Here is a 20,325-nt window from a genome sequence, read left to right as displayed (position 1 = left end):
CAAGAACTTTGGCAGATTGAGGACAGTAGGCCAAAGAGTAGCATGTAAGAACACAGACATACGCTGGGCAGTGTTCCTGTGTAGAATACATACTCATTCCCCCTTTCCCCAATGGTCTTACCAGTATTTGGAAGTTAGTACAAGTTATGTCCAAAGATCTTAGTGCAAAATTTTATTTTAAGTAGTTTCCACAGCCCTGTTTGCTTTTCTCTGCTTTTGTTCTTGTTGACAATTCTGTTTATGACGATACTTCTATGCCCTACAGTGCTTAGCAATGTTAATTTGTTCACAATGGCTGCTGTGTTGGGGCTTGCAACCCAGCAGGAGGGGATCTTCAACTCACTGGGAGTCCTCACCACACGGTTATGGCACATTTGTTTGGATGACTAAATGTTCAGTTGGGTGGCAATTTAGAGTTTAAGTAAAACTTGCCAGTGTTAAACCAGGAGAGAGAGGGATTCTGGGACCTAGCACTTTCAGGTGTCTTTCAGTTCCCCTTTTTGCTTGTCCGAGAAGATATCAATTGTGAATTAATCTCCTTGTAAACTATGGTGACCTATCAAGAAAGCTTGAAAATCATTTGTGCTTTTTAATTCACAGAAAACTATGGCAACATGTGACAGAGTCCCTGAGGGAAGGGGACATCGATAAGGCAACAGAACATAAGAAGGCATTGGAGGAACGGCAGAGGAATGAAGAGAGGCACCGAGCTGAGACCGGCACACCGTGGCATACCAAGCACTTTCACAAAGATGTAAGTAACTAAACACAAGCTTAACATTGAGAATGCCAGCCTCATCCCTGAGGGTCGCTGCTGTGTGGCTTGCCCTGCTGAAGGCTCATAGATGCTGGCTTTTCAGCAGAAATGTCAGCTATCTTTAGACATGGAATCCTTGCATAAAAATGTTTTGACTTCAAAATTTTGTTTTCTGTTTCTACTCTCCTTGGATAAAAGGAAATAGTCTCCTGCTTAAACTGTTTTCTCTGTTATATTTTTTAAAATAGTTCCCCTTCCCTTTGTGCTCAGAATATTTCATAAAATTCTTCAAATTAACTTCCCTTTGGAATGGCATGAAGATGTAAATTTTGATTTGGCACCCAGATTAGATTCCAGTCCTGGTGGAATTAAGAAGATCTCTATTTGCAGCATCTGTGAGAAACTGTCAAAAGTTAATTGGCAGTTAATTGGCTCAGCTGAATGGAAAGAACAAGAAAAAGTGATTCAGCTTCTTGTATCTTGGTGTAGCCCGTAGCACATCTTGGAAGATAATCTTTGCTCTTTTGTTGGAGTAAATATATAAACTATACCTGGGAGATACAGAAGAGTTCAGAATGCATTGGCCAGTATCAGGGTGGTTAACAAACATGTGCTTCTGCAGAAACTCTGGTGTTCCATGTGTGCACAGCTAAGATAGCTAAGGACTAGGTTACCGTTTGAGCAAAAACTAATTTCAGCCTGAGTTATATGCTCTTAAAACAGTTAGCAATCACTAATAAATGTATACATAAAATGATTCTTTACCTATTCTCTGTTTGAATTGCAGGGAGATGGCTGGATTTATTACAATCCTCTTTGGAAAAGAATGCCTGCCGTACAAAATCAACCAGTGGACACAAATTAGAAGGCATTTTTTTCCCAAAATGATTCTTCTCTTGTTTAACCCTACAACTTCCAAAATGCTGTATTTCACTAAGAGTCCTTTGGGATTTTTATACAATTGCACAACATTTAAATAAGCATAAAAGGATTAAAACTGCTAGGGCACTTTAAAGCTGCAGAAAATCAGAAGGAGAGAGAACTATGCCAGGTATGTGCTTCTTTTTCACCAAAACTTTTTATATGGCTCTAAAGATTTTATCTTACCTATTGTGTTCTTTCTAAGCACACCCTACTGCAAAGCTGCCTAGGATGTAAAAAACAAAAGACCTCCTCCTACCAGCAGTAGCATTCAGAGCTGCTATGCTGATTTGCCCAAATGAATTTACCTCTGGAGAAATACCTGAACAGTTTTTTTCAGAGTCTGTGCTCCAGTCTCCACAAGTTTCTGAACTTCAGTGCCCATATAAAGAGAAACCACCTTTTGCTGCTCTGAAATACCCTCACTGGAAACCTTGGAGGCTTTTCAGAATTGGGGCTTGGAATCAGTGTTATGACCATCTGGATCAGGACTTGATACTTTAAAAATATTCATCAGTGGAAATGTATGTGTGGCTGTGAGAGAATGAGTGATTCATGTCAACCACCTTTTAAAAACTTTCTTAAATAGATTAGAGTTGTAACTGTCAGGTTTTCCTTATATTTAAGAGTTGGCCCAAGCTGAGAATGAGGGTGGAGGTAGGGAGTAAAATTCAAAAACAGTCAACAACCAGATTATTCCTTTTCTCAGAAGATGACTCTTAGTGTCTTCATGTTGTAAATACCATGAAGATGTTCTGTCTCAAAAATACTAAGGCCTAGACCTAAATAATGCAACCTTTTTAAAAAGCTGTATTAATTTCCTTTAATTCCCCCCTCCCACAGCCCCTTTCCCTTGGATCATCTCTGAAACAAAGAGTCAGTGTTAGACTGTCCAAACAAGTGATTGCAGTGTCTTGTCTGTATGCTCAGAGTCATGCACCAGTGTACACCCAGTGATTACAGACTCTCTTTTGATTTTTCTAAAATACCTGAAGAGGCTTGTGTTTTTGCTATGGGACTGCATACATAACCAATTGCAATCTGATATCAGGAAACAATGTTCAGGTAAAAATGTCCCTTGTTTTTTATGATGCAAACATTTTATTGAAATCTAAGAATTGCTGGCAATTAAGAATAGTTCTGATTTATGGCTTTCATTATTGTTACTACAAGCTACCTTAATTTTTCTAAGAGTGGTGCCTTACTCTGTTTCTTCTGATGTAGTCTTCCAATCAGTGTATATACCATTATCTGTCACCCTCTGGTCCTTGTCAGCAGTGGGGCCTCTCCTAATCATGAAAAATTATGAACTGTGCGTGTGCTGGTCAAGTGTTCTTTTTTTCTTCCATATTAAAGGGAAAGAGTATCGGAAAACAGAAGAGTGGTTAAATAACTGTATTAATTTCTCATAAAGTCTGAAAATTGTATGAAAAAAGAAACTTGGGGGTTTTATGCACATCTGTTGAGATTTCCTTGTACATTTTTTTGCTGTGAAATGCACTGAGATCTTAATGCAACTAGTTTACGATTCTGTGTGTGAGAGGGAGGGATGGAAATAAAGCTACCAAATGAACTATTTGTCTTGTGTATATTCTACTCACTGCTGTGTAGAAATTAAAACCAGATGATTACTTTTTTCCTCCAGCTTGTATAATGAGTGACCTTTCTACTTCCATAAACTTACAGAAGCTTTTGTCTGACAGTGGGTATTAAAAACATTTGGGTCTAGCTCCTGATAGGCCTATCAGACAGGGAAAACAGACATTTCAACCATTTAATGCCTTGCTACAGAAGTCAAACTTCAAAAAGAACCCGTCTAGTATCTCCTCAGACACGTTCACTTTATATAAGTTCCTTGTAAGCATGCTTAAAGATTACACTCTGGATCCTCACCTATGAGTCCAGATGTCCCATATGCATCATCTTACATGCGCAGAGAATGTCCCAGTGTCCTCATTGTAGCACTTTGCAATACAAGGTCTATTCCAGAGTCATCCATGACCTTCAGTGAATGGCTGCATAGGCGGAAATGACGTACTGCTGCGGAAAGGGGAGAGGGCCCTGGTTTCTGGCCAGAAGAACCTGTTCGTTTCCTTGTATTACATGCTGAGTGTGTGCTGCAGAAACTGGTAGAATTTTCAGGTAAGAGTTTGCTTAAAGGAGATGTGCTGACAATGTAGGCTATTGCTGAAAAGGAAAAAATATCCTACCTAATGGAAAAGAAGATTTTAGGAATACTTCAGCCATGATATGGCAGGCCACTACTTTTAGAGCCGACCTGAGTTGATCATGGTTGCTTGGGAAGTTTACAATTATGTAACAAACTTGTTTGGAAACATTGTAAGTCTTTATCAATAGACACTTTTAATTTTAAGAGGTTAAATTTAGCTCTTACCTGATTATCTATAGCCGCAGTAGATTTCTTTCAAGCACTGCTTAATCTCAGGACTCTGCCTCTCCCCCTCCCCTCTCAGGCAGAATGAACATTGAAGGAAAAATAACTTTTAAAATGCCTCATTGTTAATCACTTTTAAATGAAAGCAAACGTATTTTACATTTAAAATTATAAAATGATTTGCATACTGTTGCGGTGCATAAAAATTAATACAGTGGCTCTGCCTAGGAAATAAAAGGCCTTGAGTTCTATTTTGCAGTTTGAGAAGACTAAATGGGGGATGAGTGCATGTATTTTTCTAGAGTGGCATGCCCTTGGGTGCTTTTGTCATGCTCATATTTCTTTCTTCCATCACTGGATGTTCCTGTCACAGTTCTGATGCTCCTCTCTTGGGCAGCCCAGTTTGCTTGCCTCACTATCTGTGTTGTGGTTGTTGTTGAACATGTCATCGCAGTCCATCTGTGCCATCAGGTTAAAACGTTCTGCCACACAGTGGGCTGTGAGTCTAGCTTCAGGGTCATGATCCCAGCATTCTGTGATGGTGTCGCTCAGGAAATGCATTCCCTGAAATGAGCATGAGAGATTAGCAAACTGAAGCTAAGGCAAGAGGGGAAAAACAATGTCCAAAAAAGGGAACCGTGGGATTATGATGTTTTCAGTCATAAGTTTGATCATGGCTTGTGGCTGTTAGGTAGGCTGTTATGTAAGCTAATTAACCTTCAACATAATTACATGCTAGAGACTTGTTTCCTTATTGTGAAGTTTTACTTTTAGATGCACTATAAATTACTTACTACCTATATGTTTGTTTGAAATATTTAGACCCCACCATTGCTACTGAGAAATAGGTGATCAAGCAGCTTTCAAATTATGCAAGAGCAATAAAATATGAAAAAAACAAATTTAAAATTAAAACTACTAAAACATAAGCTGTCTTCACAGCTGCACCAGCCTGCCTCTCTAGAAGTAAAGCTATATCAGGGAGTACTACTAAGCTTTTTACATATCTGTCACGTGATTCCAACTGCCCTCCACAAAGATCAGTCAAAACAATGCTATTTTGCAGTGCTTTATGAAAATCAAGAGGGGGAAAGTAAAGTGCTAATCTCTAACCTCTTATGGTAGTCCATTCCATAGCACAGTGCAACAGCTGAAAAAGCCCACAACTGGACATCAGCATCCTATGAACTGGTTCCATAAGCAAGGAGCAGAACAAAGCTGCCACACAAGTTCATATCAGGAGAGAAAGTCCTTCAGATTGTGTGAGGGCTTGGAAGGTAGGGAGAAAACTCAATACTTAACAATTGTGCATTATGTCACAGATTCCCCTAAAGAAGCTTTATTGGTTAACACTTAGGGAACTTTTTCCAGAACAATAAAATGTTCTTTCTTATTTTGCACCCCTGGCTTTTTGCCTGTTTTCTTATCTCCTGCCTTGGAAGGTAAGCACAATCACTTTCAATTGCACACAGAAACTGGTGGGGAATTATTGAAACTGACAAGATTGAATCTGTGGGCTTCAGCCGTATTTTGTACAAATTGACATTTCTGAATGTAAGGACAGCCTGCATAGAGCATTACAATAGCATAGGTAAAGCCAGGGAGGCTAGTTTATGCACAAGATATAGCTGAAAGCAGTCCTTGCAACAGCAATAGCCTGCTTCGCTTGAAGCAGAACTGCAACAAGGAGTGCCTCTAAGCTTTTTACATAGGAAGTGCTAAACTTACTCCATCCAAGACTGGCAGAAAGAATTTGATTTATTAGAAAACTTAATAACTACATTTTCCAGAATGAAGATGTATTTGAGTGCAAAAAATGAGTCTACAGCTCAAGAGTGCCTTTAGATCTGGCCACAACTATAGATAATTAACTAGTACCTATAATGTACTATAATGTACCTTTCACCAGCCTTCAGTCAATGTACCGGTTATGCCATCTGTGATGAAATAGCCCCACTGACCTGTGAGCACTCCTCCATTTAGCCCTCTGAAGCATCTAGGCTCCTGGCCAACTGTCTTGAGTCACCACTCTGCCAACTTGCCTGACTCTTGGAGAGGTTGTTCTCTTGCTGTTCCTTTTGTATGCTGCCACCAACTGGTCATTTCAAGAATTATTGACCAAGATAGCCAATCTCCCACCTTTTTTCCATTCTAAGGCTTTGTCTCCTGCCCACATCTTTCACTATTTGAGGTCTGGTTACCATGGGGACAGATTGCTGCACTTGTAAACTCCTGAGGAAATAGTGATTTGGCAGCTGACCGCCTCACTTCGCCAGCGCCCATTTTAAATAGCATGTTTGAACAGCGGAAGTCTTAAGTGGTACAGAGAGCAACTACTAGCATTTAAAATAGTAACATTTATTAAAAATAAAATGTCCACACGCATACTCTGCAGTGCACCAGATTAAGCAAGACACTTGCCTGGCTTTTTTTGTGTGCTTTTCTCCCAGGCATAGCTATAAAAGGCACGGCGAGCAGCTCCCTCCCTCAGTTCTTCTTTTGCCACAACTTAAGAAGGAAGTGTCTTCTCTCTGCTCCTCAGATCCAACCATGACAGATGCAAGTTCAGGCCTTTAATTCCTTGGCGTCGAAGGCCCTATTCAAGAAGTGTTCATGTTGAGGGACAAACATGGCCCAATTGGATGGGCATAACAAATGCCTTCTTTGTCTGTGTGAGGGCCATGATACCTTGTGGTATGTGGTCTGTAAACAGTTTACGCCCAAAGTGCACCATGAAAGGGTGTCACGACTTAAAGCAGCCTGAAGGGTGCTTCCAATATTATGCTGCAGACAAAGGACTGCAGCACCCAGAACAGGCCTTCTTGGTTCCTCCAGCTTGCTCAAGGCCTATTGCCTTCAGAAGGGACCAGTCAGTTCCAGCCAAGCCTTTAGCAGTTCCAGTGAGAGCCACCTACAAAAAAGGCTAAGCTCAAGTGGCGGAAGTGGCATGCAAGCTGATAAAACATTGACTTCTAAGTCACAAAGGAGAAAAAAACTCTTCTTCAACTCTAAATGCTTCGTTCGCATCGAGTCCACCCATGGTTCCGAGAACTTCGTCTCCAACCTCCAGAAGGCATTCCTCTTTGATTCCATCCCTTTCAGAAGGTGAGATTCCAAAAATCATAGAACCGTCAACAGCTATTTCTCCACTACTGCCATCTCCAACACAGCCTGGAGAAAGACAGAACGATTCCTCGGTTCTATCTGAGAATGACAATCACTTGGAACTGGCCCCTCACCATAGATCCCATCGGTTGCATTATTCTTCATATGGCTCCTCGAATCATTACTATGCTTATGGGTTTGAAAGTTTGCTGGGCATGTACCTGTCCCCTCGTTACTTTTTCCATGGTGATGGCCCTTATGTTTCCATTCACTCTGAACCAAGAAGCAAAACTAAACCTTCATTAGTTCAGGCCATGGTTTCAGAGGACAGCACTGTTCTGGAAACATCATTGAACCATGCTACTCTGGCTGATGATGGCTCCAATGTCGGATCAGATTTTGCATCAGAACCATCTCCACCATTTATAGTTTTCAAAAAGTTCAGGGTGTTGTCATTAAACAATGTTTTATTTCTGTTAAAAACTCATGTTTGGTTCATTACTATTGATTTAAAGGATGCATATTTTCATGTTCCAGTAAATATTCACTACAGAAAGGTTCTTTGCTTTGAGAACTACCAGTACAAGATTCTTCCTTTCGGCCTCTCCTCTGCCCCTTGTAGTCTTATGAAAGTCATGGCAGTAGTAAGTCACCTCAGAGATAAAGGGTGTACCATTTTTTTGCTATCTTGACGATTGTTTTCTGCTGGGGCACTCCAGAGAATCCTATCTCAGAACCCGTCTCTGGTCCTTCCCATCCTCCACCAGCTAGGCCAGAGTGTCAATGTGGAGAAGTCATCCCTGGTTTCCCAGCAAAAAAAGATATTTATGGAGGCAGTCTTAAACTCCTTCCTAGCCCTTGTCTTCCCTACCTCAGAAATGATAGGGAAATTTTGCCTCACTCTGAACAAGGTTCTTTCATATAGACACCACAGTGCAAAACAAATTCAAAGACTGTTCGTTTTATATCCTCTCTGACTCTGATAGTTGTTCGCCAGGTTGAGGTTTCATCCCCTGCAGAACTGATTTGTCAGAATGTTCGACTCATACCTGTACAGGCAGTTCGGCTCATCCACAGGTCCCTGAAGTGGTGGAACAACATACAGAACCTTGGACGGGACAGCTCCTTTCTGAAAGGACCCTAATCTCTTTGTTTCATTTAAAGAGCCCCCAAAGGGTCTGAAGATCACTGCACAGACCATTTCAAATTGCATAATTTGGCTCATTAAGGATTGTTTTAGTCTAAACAACCATGCCCATTGCACATAAGAGTGCACTCTACAAGGGCTCAATCCACCTTGTCAGCCCTCAACTTGGGCATCCCTCTACTGGGTTTGTGTAAGGCAGCCACCTGGTCTACACCATCCACATACATCAAACATTATGCCATTGAAGGATGCCAGAAAGGATGCAGCTGTGGGCAAGGCCATCCTCAAGGGTCTTTTCCATTAAAGAGCTTCATGCCAACCTTCTGGGTAAGATAGCTCACTAATCTCCCATGAAAGCTGCACGGAAGACATGATGATGAAAACAGGGTTGCACTTACCTGTTAACTGTTGTTCATCGAGCGGTAGTATGCCTGCACAGAAGACTACTCAATGAACAACACTTACAGGTAAGTGCAACCTTTTTTTTTTCTTAAAGTGCCACTGAAATCCCACATATTTCCTTTCCTCTTAGCTTTTTGATTCTCTTAAGCATTGTTTCTGAGTTTATTTGGGTAGATTGTGGTTTAGGGCCCAATTGCTAAATGCGCTCTTAATTTTAAAAAAAAATAGCATGGTGCTTTAACTTGTCATGTTATTGGGAATAATATTTTGCTATTGCATTATCTATGTCCTGGATCTCCTGGTTACCAAATGTTGGAAACCAATGACAGGGTCGCTTGTGAGCTTTATAGAGCTATCAAGCTTGCCAGCATTAGGAATTATGGTCTGTCAAGGCAGCACTAACAAAACACAGTTGAGTATAGATGTTCTTTTCCTTACAAATTGCTTTATAACTCACCTGATGTATTAACCAATTACTTGGTATCTCTGGCCGTCCTCGACCGTGCAGCACTATGTCTCTCATAACCTCCATGCACAGTTGTTCTTGGACTTTTGACCCAAATGGGAGCTCATAACTCTTGACTTCTACAAGTAATCAATTAGAATGTTCATCAAAAGTGGGATTATCCAGATCTATGAATGTGTTGTGGCAGTAGCAAGTGCCTTCACAGCAGGTGGATAATGAAATAACCTCTAGTGAAGATAAGCTGTGAGAAGACCTAACAAATAAGCACTTTGTGGGAACAAAGTAACAGAAGAATGGTGGATGACTGTACTCTTTATGAAGTGTGTACATAATTCTGTGTTGGCACTGCAAGAGAGCAAGTGCAGGTCATCAGAACTAAAGCTGCTGCCCTGTGTTTTCATGAGTTGTCCAAACCCTTAAGCAGAGGCTTTACCCAACCCTGTTATCTCAGGAGTATTACAGATTGAACCTGGGACCTTCTGCATGCTCCAACATTGAGCTATGACCCACCATCTCTTTCTATAAACAGATTGTTGCAAGATCAGGTAGGTTTAAATGGTCTTGTGTGCCTACTGAATAATAAATTTGATTTATATACCACCCTTCAGGACAATTTAACACCCACTCAGAGCAGTTTATGAAGTGTGTCATTATCACAACAATCATCCTGTGACATGGGTGGGGCTGAGAGAGTTCTGGGAGAGCCATGACTGACCCAAGGTCACCCAGTTGGCTTCAAGCAGAGGAGTGGAGAATCAAACCTGGTTCTCCAGATTAGAGTCCTGCCAGTCTTAACCACCACACCAAACTGGCTCACCAAAATGAAGCAGAATTTGATAGGTATGTATTCAGTAATGCCATATTACCTCCAATGACATCACACCTGGAGGCTATCTCCCATAAAACTAATGCCATGGAATAGACATCCATTTGTTTGAATGACTCCAGATCTTCAAGATTCACTCGGGAGTCCAAAACTTCAGGAGCCATGTACCTGGCAGTGCCCACCTGATTAAAAAAATAGTAAAAATTAGAAAGCATCAAGGGAAAAGCAAGGTTGGTTCCAAGGTAAAAGGAGACTATAATGAATTAAAAATGTGGTCTACATAGACAGTTTGAAGGATTGGATATATACTATTCTGAATACTTTGGTTATTCCGAATGGGTAGCTATGTTATTTTGTAACAGTGGAGTAAGATAAAAACCCAATGGTGCTTTAAAAATGAAAACTAGGTTTAGAATCACTGTCAACTTGGTTAGATCTGAATCTGAATGACACAGAATAATTCAGCTCATCATGACATAAGGCAGGATCCCATGATCTGTCAGTAGAAAGCACTGATGGCCGTTGGCTATCCCCACCCCTCCCCTCCCTCCCAAGCCCAGGACTGCAGGAACTGTATGGAGTAATAGTAATGGGGAGCAGGGATTACTCCCTTCTGTCTCATGTGTGGGCAGAGCTGCTCACAGAATAGGTAGAAGAAAGTGATTTTGCCCCTTCCCACTGCTGCCTCACAACTCACATAGCTATTACTCCATGTGGGTTCCCCAGTTCCCAAAATACATTTTCCTGGGGTTGGATGTGGCTGCTGGGGGAACAGGAGAGGTGGAAGGATCAGGGATCTTGCGCAGACCTTGTCTTTGTGCTGGCTGCAACTCATAAGGATGCATCTTTCTTTGGACTTTAAAAAAATGCCTTGGGAGGTGGTGGTGGTGATGAGCAAAGGGATGGGGTAAGCAAGGCAATATAACCCTTTTGCCCTGTCCAGTTTTCCTCCTCCTATCCCCAACTGCTCCTACACAGTCCTGTCCTTCACAGACAGAAATGCAAAATTGCTGGGAGCAACTGAAAGGGAAAGAGTTAAGCAGGTCTCCAGTCTGCTCAGATCTGTAGTCTCTTGGGGCAGTTTTTGTATGTCTAAAACTATCTTTAACATGCAAACACATGCTGTTGGGGGAAAATGCATGTTAGTACAGAACATTTTGCAGGAAAGCTATGTATTATGTTGGAGATCTATGATGACCCCATTTCCTAATGTATTCTTATATTTAAAAGCATCTGCAGAAGATAAAACTTTTCCAGACATTATAAGCAGGACTTTTCATAGAATCCCCAACAAAACAGGAGTCCAGTGGCACCTAAAAGACTAATAGCATTTCTTCCAGTGTAAACCTAAGTCAGAACATACATCATCAGATGCATATGATAAAGAGAGCTCTGAGTCATGAAACTTTATGCTGGAATAACTATTATGTTTCATGACTTGTTTGGGCCCAAGATGTTCAGAAACAGGTCCAGCCAATATTGTATAAGCACAAAGATCATTTAAATATATCAGTATCCAGAACTGAGATGGCTAATAATGCATCTGATGAAGGGACTAGTGAGAGAATGAAGGTCAGTTCCACAAAGACACAGCAAGTAGCCAGAGTGGAATTGGGTGGTAGATAAAAAGTAGTGTTGAAAGACTTGGAACCAAAGTAGGAACTTATTTAACTCTTGTGCATAGAAGGTTCAGAGATCAAATCTACTGACAGGAAGTTTATAAAAAAGCAGTGAAGATCTAGGAATGTAAAATTTCCAGAAATTTCAAAGCCATGGGGGGGAAACTACATTTTCACCTGGATTTTATTAAGGGGGAGTTGAAATATTTATTTGTGTTATTTATAGTCCACCTTTCTCACTGAGGCACAAGGCAGCTTACACAGTGTAGTCAATATTATAAATGGCTGGGACACCCAATCAACAATGCAATAAGGTTGGATTGCAGAAAATTGAAACCCAGCAGAATTCTGAATACAAAGCTGAAACCATGCTGAAACAAAACATAAGCAATTAGACATCACATGTTAAATGATGCAGACACTGCCCACTAGAAGCATGTGTATAGCAACAGACAGTTGCTAGACAGTGCACGCTACAGTCCCTATCCCTTTACCAACACATCTCTCTGAACCATTCCTTTACAGTATAGCCTTCTTACCTGTGTAAAAAGCCCTCCTGAATTTTGCAGTTTCTGAAAAGCCATGAAAATGGGGGCCTTCCTAAACTCAACAGGTAGGCTATTCCATAAGGTATGGCCACAAAAGAGAATGCACCTGCAAAGGCATTTGTTGATTTTGCCCATTTGCTTGGTGGCACTTGCAAAAGGCCCTGTTCAGATGAGCAAAGTTGCTGTGGTGGAGCATAGGGAGAGAGGCAATTTAGCAAATTTGAAGGACTAAGGCCATAAAGGGCTCTGTATGTGATAGCCAATACCTTGAATTGAGCCTAGTAACTGATAGCTAGCTAGTGGAGTGACTGCAGAATGGAAGTAATATGTATGCTCCACCTAGCTTCTGACAATAACTAAGATTCAGCATTCTGCTCCAACTGGAATTTATTTCGAGGGTAGCCCTATATAGAGTGCATTACAATAGTCTAGTCTTGATGTTACCATGGTGTGGATCCAGGTGGCCAAATTGGCCATGTCAAGGTAGACAGCCATCTTCCAAGCTAGGCTGAGTTGGAAAAAGGCATTTTTTGCAGCTGCATTAACTTGCTTTTCCAGAAGCAGTATCCTGCTGGATCTAGTAGGATCCCTAGGATCTTAAGCAAGAGTCAACTGAACTCCATTGAAAATGTGGAGCACAGCATCCTTCAAGATCTCTGCCTTCCCAACCGGCACCAATTCTATCTTGTTTGGGTTCAGTTTCAATTTGTTTGCTTTGTAATTTTACTACAGCAGTCAGGAAGCTACTCAAGACCTCTACTGCATCCCCAGGGGATTTGGTTAGTGAGATTTAGAACCAAGTATTGGCCCCATGTTGATGATACCCAATCCTATAGCTAGAAAGCATTTTCCCTAAAGTCTTTACTTAAACATTGAATAACATGGGGAATAAGATGGTGTCCTGTGAAACCCACAAGCTAATTCCCACAGATAGCTGGTCTTCAACAATACTTACTTTCCTATCAAACCTAAACTACTTTTACTGATTAAACAACATAAAATGCGTTGTTTAAAACTTGGCTAGCACACAAAATTGTACTATTTGGGATATTTAGGGAATTTAAAAGTATATAAAAGTCTTTGTTTTCTATTTAAAAAATTTAAAGTATGCCCAATGCTTGAGACAGAGTCACAAACTGCTGGACCCTATGTTACTATAACACACGTATCTTTAATTTTTGCCCTCTGAAAGGTAGGAAAAATAAAAGTAAAAATTAGAGATATAAAAGAAATTCTGCAAGAAGCAAAAGGAAGAGTAACTCTCTAGTAAAGAAACTCAAAGTCAGAATAGATAGAACTCTCAGTACGTTTGGCTATTAAGCTTAATTTTATAACATTGAAAATACTGAATCTTTAGTAATATATTATCATTTAACACATACATTAATTGATGCCAAAATTATTTACATTTAAACAAAAATTGTGTATGTCTATAGTATAAGAGTGCTTTTTCAGCGCTTCCCAAATTTTTCCACTGGAAAAACTGAAAAACTCCATGCTGTACATTTTGAGTGTGAAAAATCTTGCCTTAAGAAGTATTTTACTCTGTCTAAAAGAGAAAATATTTCATAGGCATTTTTTCAATTTTCAATTTTGTTTCATCTGAAAAACTGGAACTAAAAGTCCTCAGGAAAGGGAAAGTCCTCCCCCTCAAATTTCTGTGTTGTTCCTTCCCCCCCCCCAGGCCTTTTCTCTAGGAAGGGCAGTGACCAAGCATGCCACTGGAACAATACAGAGGAGTTGCTGAAGCTATTTGGACCAGAGAGCTATGCTCTTCAATTAAGAGATGGAGGTTCAGTAACCAAGGATGCTGCTTGTAAAGAAGCTGGCCTGCTTGGTCAAAAATAGCAGCCTGCTGGCAAGAGTCTAGATGCACTATGGGGAAAGAGATGCTAGTGTAGGGATCCCATTCTTTTGGTGGGGACGGGAGAATCCCCAGCTCCTAGCCTCCACACCCTGCCACCTCTCATCTGGCCCATGAGGGGGGAAAGGCACAGGGAATGGACCCAGGAGCCCCACAGCATGCTCCAGAGCACTTCCTTGTTACTCCAGAAATGACATTCCCAACAAGGAAATGCTCCTGTGCACATGTGTGCTGTGTGCACACACAAAGTAAGCCCTCTGGATACATGGGCTCCCCCATCCCCTGGTTTGGGCTCCAGAGAATCTGGCAACCCTATGTTAGTGTGAGAATGGTTTCACCATTTTTACAGTCCAGGTGCTGTTAGTGAAGTCTTCAAGGTTAGAGAAGGCAAGGCCAAAATGCGAATTAAGCTTATCTTATGGGAATGTGTTCGTGCTTCTAGCAGTGTAATGAGGACTTCATGTAACTGCAAAATGTTAACTTCACATGTCACTGCTGAGCCCTGATTGGTCAATGAGATCACCCCAAGTTGCTAGACCAAGGGGCTTACATTGGAAAAACCAATTATGGATTTTGCTCTTGGTCTTAGCTTATGGCTTTAGGTTCCGGCTTTAGCGTTTCGCTTTTGCCTTTGTGTCTTCTCTAGGTTCTCTTTGAAGCCCTTATGGATTTTAACTACGTTTAATGCCCTGGACTCTGAATCTGGTTGCTGACTATGAATGCTGTATCATACCTGCAAGCTACCATCATGGCTTTTTAGTTAGCTTTATTGTTTAATCTATCCTTTTGTACACATTCTAAAAATACAACCTTTTATGCAACATTTTAGTAAAAAAAATATTCTTTGAGACTGTGGTGTTTGATTTCTGGCTTCAACCTAGACCAGTGCCTGGGCCAGACTGGCCTAGCTACCTTTGTAACTCTGTAGGAAAGTAAACATATCTGACTCTCAGGTAACATCTGATAAGGCCAAAGACCTGTCTCTATGCTAGGACTAGGCAGCGAAAATGGTGGCAGTTCTACCCCTGCTGTATTCAGAGAAGCTCCGCTAGGATTGGGACTTTAACCCCAGTCCTGTTGATCTCATCTGATCAGAGGGTCCGTTGGTTTCTGGTAAACACTCCCTTCCTAGAAGGCTCTAATATGATAAACTGCAACTGCTGGTACTGAGTGAAAGAGATGGAGAATCATGACACATGCATGAAACTGAAGATATAATTGCACAGCATTCTGCTAAGAAATCCCTTGCTGATGGAACTTGAATATTCCTTGACAGAAGGCTGTTCTAATTAACCATAGCAAACAACAGGGACGACCATATGCAATAGATAAAAACCACTGCTGTTGCTGCCACTTGTGTTTTGGACAGACCTAATCCCCCCTCCCTTTCTGAGCCAGTAATTATCCCAATTGCTGTGTGTTTTTCCCTTTGCAGGTCAGGGGAAACGCAGCATAATCTGCTGTTGAGGAGGCGCACTTGGACATGATTGGTGCATGAAGGAGAGTTTCCAGATCCTCTGAAGCTACAGCATTGGCTACAGAGTATATCAATGGTTCATGCCAAAGACCTGCTACAAAGGAATGAGGAAAGGGCTGGCCTTAAATTTTGACTGCATGGGGATTTGAAGTATGCTGAAGTATGCCTTTTATTCTGGGCTTTTTCTCATTATGAATTGTCTGTGATCACAGATCTGATTTGGCATTCTGAAGGACCTTCTGCTTTCCATCGAAAGCACTACTCACCTGTCCACTGTTAGCAAAATCCTCCACACTTAAAGCTGGATCTAGCCTCAGAGCAATTCCAAAATCACAGAGCACACATTGCTGTTCATTTGTTATGAGGATGTTGGTGCTTTTGATGTCCCGGTGGGCAATGGGAATCTTTGGCCTGCCGCAAGGAGTGTAGTCACTGTGCAAGTGAGCCACACCACTCACCAGGGAACCAGCCATCTTTTGCAAGTCCCTCCAGCTCAGAATGTGCTTGGATAAATAGTCCTTGAGGTTTCCTTGGCTGTGGTAGGCTGTAATGAGCCAATACTCTTTCTGAAGACTAGAGTGCCTTTCTTCTGCAGTGAGAAACTGAAGGATGCTGTCATGTTTGAGGTTGATATCAGTGAAGATCTGGCTCTCGTTTTTCCAGGAGGTATACTCTTCACAAGGGAAAATCTTCACTGCCACTGTCTCATACTGGCCTGCGGAAGCATGCTTGAGTTTTGCTCTCCAGATTTCAGCAAACTGCCCTTTCCCCACTCTCTCATCCAGCTCAATGGGCAACAGTTCAGTGTTGTGGTTGATGTTGTTGGCACAGGCCGAGCTCAGGGTGGCATGTTTGTCTATCTTGACCAATAATATCTCGTCATAGTTGCTGGCGGTGCTTGATTCAGGCAGCATGTGGTGCTGGGTTTGTTTTTGGGTCCAGTCTTTAGATCTCTTCCTTTGCCTGTGGGTTCGGCAGAGGTAGAATATCACTGTTATCATGATGGCAACTAGCAGGGGGGGCAACAGACTGATGGCTGCCACAGGAATTATTTCCTTGCTTTGTAACATAGAGTACCCTGGGGTGAAAGGAAAAGGGAAAAAAAAGAAGAGATGGCAAGAATATCTCTGCATATGTAAACTTGCTAATACAGAACAGCTTTTCATAATGCTAATAGCTCTGCTTCTGTGTCCAAGCGGAGAAACCTGAGCCAGGAAGGGGCCATCGCTCAGTGGCAGAGCACATGCTTCTCATATAGAAGATCCCCTTCAGTCCCTGGATCTCAGATATCAGGGCTGGGAGAGACCTCTTCCTGAGACACAGGAGAGCTGCTTCCACGCAGAATTCACTCTGAGTTAGATGAGCCAGTGGTGTGACTAAGAACAAGGCTGCTGCATACGAACCTCAGGATGATGGAGCCAAACTTCCTTTGCTGTGTGTAATTAATAGTCTTTGAAAGTATTCAGCTACTAGATCATGCACATGGAAACACAAGAGAATAAGTATGGAAAATGCTGGTAATGCATTGGCTTCAGGCCTTTTGAAATATTAAATGGCCCTGTTATTAATTATCAAATTATTCTAAGGAAAGAATAAAAGTGGCCCATCCTTTTCGATATGCGACATTTCTCATTGCTAATCATTAAATTCAAATAAGATGTTGTTGAGAAGAGTTTCAGCCAAATGTAATAGCTGAGAAAGAGAAGTTAAAGAACTACCCTATAAGCAAAAGCCTTTTTCTGTATGACCTCAGTGGGTGCAGCCTACAATTCAGATACTGGAAAAAGAAACCTGAAGCACTTGGCTGTTTTATTTGGCAGTTTCCAAAAAAATTCTGCCGCCGCTGAACTCCTGCAAAGCTGTGAATGTTTCTAAAATAGGCATCAGGTTCAAACCACAAGATCAATCTCAAATGATACTTTGTGTGTGTGTGCGCGCGCGCAAAATTTGCTTTGTAAAGTGCAAGGCTTGGCTATCTCAAGCTATGCTCTAATGGATTTACCTGATGGGTATGGCCACTTCATTGAAGCTCTGAAATTCAATGGATAGCCAAATGTTTTCAAAATATTTTCAAGGAATTAAATGTGCAAGTATAGAAGTAATGGGCTGGGTACATAACTCCCCCGAGCATCTTAAGTATGCTGCCCCCTGTGTTGCAAAATCCTCAGTTTACAGCAGCGACCATTAAACGATCCTGAAAAAATATCAGTCAAGCCGTTTTCTATGAAAACAAATGCTGACATGTTAAAGAAAACTAAACCATTGCATCATATTTCTTTGGGATTCCAAGTGCATTATCTGCCAGAAATGAATTAGTCAAGATCAGACGATAAAAGAAATAGGAAAGCATCAAAACATTTCTCAGTGGAACATCTTTTGATTCTATCAACATTAATCCAGCCACTTTTCCATGATACTGGGGTACCCTCAGAAAGGTGTGAGCGGGGAAATGGCACCTTTTTTCATTTGGAAGAGGTCTTTCTGGACTTAGCAAATTACTGCAGAGCTGTTTCAAACGTTTCCAGGAAGCAAAGACAAAACATGTGACTTTGTATATTACTAATCTATGAGATGTAGTAGATAAAACCTCACCCACCCCATATCTAGAATGGATTGAAATTATTACTTGATTGTGGTGATTGTGCTGTCCATTTGATCACTGGTGCTTGCTGCTATGAGAAGTGATAATGATAGCAATTTAGCTTTTAAAAAATGCTAATAAAATTCATAAAGGATAGGAGGCCAGGGGCTGATAACTAAGAACCCCAAACAATTGAGTTTTCCCCAAACATGAGTATTATGAAAAATAGAAGTGATTGAGACGTAAGAGCGTTCGAAAACACAATTACCCCCTCTGAGTCCACTGTTGTCAATAGGCTTAGTAGTGTTTAGTGGTACTGTTAATGGAACGTACTCTTGGCATCCTTTGCAGCTGAAGTTCCCTTTCAAAGCATCAAGAACTGGTTATAGTCACAGCGAAGATACTGGCCAAGATGAACAGTTGCTTTACCCAAGAATTCTATTCTTATGCTTATAAGTTCCCTATTTAGAAAGCAAGCTTAACTAACTAATAATAAATAACATGACCTTTGCCTTTCTATGCATGTGACTTCTTTGGACCTCCATCTTGTAACTGATTTTTTTTTTGCTTTGTTTTCTACATAGGAGCAATTGATATACAAAGTCAGGTTAGAAGTCGTATCTGCGGTATCAAATTTAGAATATTTGAAATAAAATGAGACATGTTTCAATCATGCCAATCAGGACTGGAGTCAGCATACCCTGAGGCGGGACAGCTGCCAGGCCCAGGGCTTCTGGCGTGGTCTGCTGCTGCTGACTCCACACCAACACATCCCCTGATGCCATCATTCTCTCCCTGCCTGCTTGTGAGTGCTTTATCACCTACATTCCTGGTTGCATATGTCGCCTAGCTCGGCTAGGGAAGGGCATGTGGGTGGTGCTCACAGCAGAAGTGCTCCCAACTGCACCCATTACCCTTAGTGAATGGGCATGCAGATGGTGTGGGCAGCTGTGACTGCAGGAAGTGGGAAATGTTGCAAGTAGGCAGGAGAAGGATTCAGATAAGTAGGGGCATGAAGGTGAGTGGGCAAGAAGAGGAGGTCTGGTAGTGGCCCCCCAAGACCTTGAACTGACCCTGGTGCCAATAAACATTTTGAAGCATGTTACAACTCAGCCATTGATTCTGAAACTGATTAATAGATTCCTATGAGATATGTAATGGGGAAAAGACTTATTAATCTGGATCATATTAGATAATCATGCTGATTTGGTTACATCTTTCAAATTCATAATGTGACAAAGTGGCCGACAATCCTTCAAAAGTTTGCAAGCTCAAGCTTCAATTTCAACCTTGCAGCACAAAATCTGCTGAAGTGTGTCTCCTACTAATTGAAACTTTACAGCAGTTTGATTTAACTGAGCAGAGTGCAGTTAGGATGGCATAAATAGGGAGAGGCCCCTCATCTCTTCTTTTTGTTTCATCCCAACAATCACCCAACCTGGTGTTTCATTATTTTTATATTTTTGCTTGACAGCAAATTTTCAATGGAATGTTTGAGAGGAAGCATGGGTGATCGTGCCATACCTGTTTTTAAACTGCATAACAGGAAACAGATGCAGCTCCTAGCAAAGCTTAACATTTGACAGTAAACTAGGGCTGCATATGTATAAGAAGGGCAAATAATGACATGATGTGACATGATGGTGACAACCAGGACTTTTTTTCAGCGGGAACACGGTGGAACGGAGTTCCAGCACCTCTTGAAAATGGTCACATGGCTGGTGGCCCCGCCCCCTGATCTCCAGACAGAGGGGAGTTTAGATTGCCTTCTGCGTCACCGAGCGGCGTGGAGGGCAATCTAAACTCCCCTCTGTCTGGAGATCAGGGGCGGGGCCACTGGCCATGTGACCATTTTCGCAGAGGGCAATTTAAACTTTAAAAAACTCTACCTTGTTCCAGCTGACCCAAAGTGATGTCATTGTGCGGTCCTGAGTTCCACCACTGAGTTCCACCACCTTTCCCAGAAAAAAAGCCCTGGTGACAACCATCATGTTTGTTGCAACCTACTTATATTAATCAGATCAGTCTATTCAGCCCAGTTTTGTCTGTTCCAACTAGCAGCTGTTTTCCAAGGATTCAGGGAAGGATTTGTCTGCTACCTGAGATCTTTTAAATGAGATATTCTGAGGAATGAATCTGAGGTCCAAACTAGATGTTATGGTGGCCACACATTCAACCTTTGGCCACTGCCACCATTATAGGGAAGAATTAGACCAT

General features: G+C 41.5%; 2 protein-coding genes across 3 annotated transcripts in view; one reads left to right on the top strand and one right to left on the bottom strand.

The window, feature by feature from the left end:
- OSBPL11 (oxysterol binding protein like 11) overlaps positions 1–3,251 on the top strand; it is a 60,517-nt gene extending 57,266 nt beyond the window's left edge. For both annotated transcript variants that reach the window (XM_054972213.1, XM_054972212.1), the window contains exons 12-13: positions 601–754; positions 1,545–3,251. In XM_054972213.1, coding sequence (XP_054828188.1) covers positions 601–754; positions 1,545–1,622 — 232 coding nt within the window. In that variant the 3' untranslated portion in view covers positions 1,623–3,251. The remainder of the gene's footprint in view (positions 1–600; positions 755–1,544) is intronic.
- A 353-nt stretch (positions 3,252–3,604) lies between these two features.
- LOC129324534 (TGF-beta receptor type-2-like) overlaps positions 3,605–20,325 on the bottom strand; it is a 54,939-nt gene continuing 38,218 nt past the window's right edge. Inside the window, exons 4-7 of the mRNA XM_054971841.1 lie at positions 15,794–16,605; positions 10,060–10,201; positions 9,185–9,312; positions 3,605–4,637 (exon numbers count right to left, since the gene is read on the bottom strand). Of these exons, the coding sequence (XP_054827816.1) occupies positions 4,425–4,637; positions 9,185–9,312; positions 10,060–10,201; positions 15,794–16,605 (1,295 nt within the window). The 3' untranslated portion in view covers positions 3,605–4,424. The remainder of the gene's footprint in view (positions 4,638–9,184; positions 9,313–10,059; positions 10,202–15,793; positions 16,606–20,325) is intronic.

This window comes from Eublepharis macularius, chromosome 2 (genome assembly GCF_028583425.1).
Source record: "Eublepharis macularius isolate TG4126 chromosome 2, MPM_Emac_v1.0, whole genome shotgun sequence".
Lineage (NCBI taxonomy): Eukaryota > Metazoa > Chordata > Lepidosauria > Squamata > Eublepharidae > Eublepharis > Eublepharis macularius.
The sequence above is the reverse complement of the archived record's forward strand: the minus strand, read 5'-3'. Positions and strand labels throughout refer to the sequence as shown.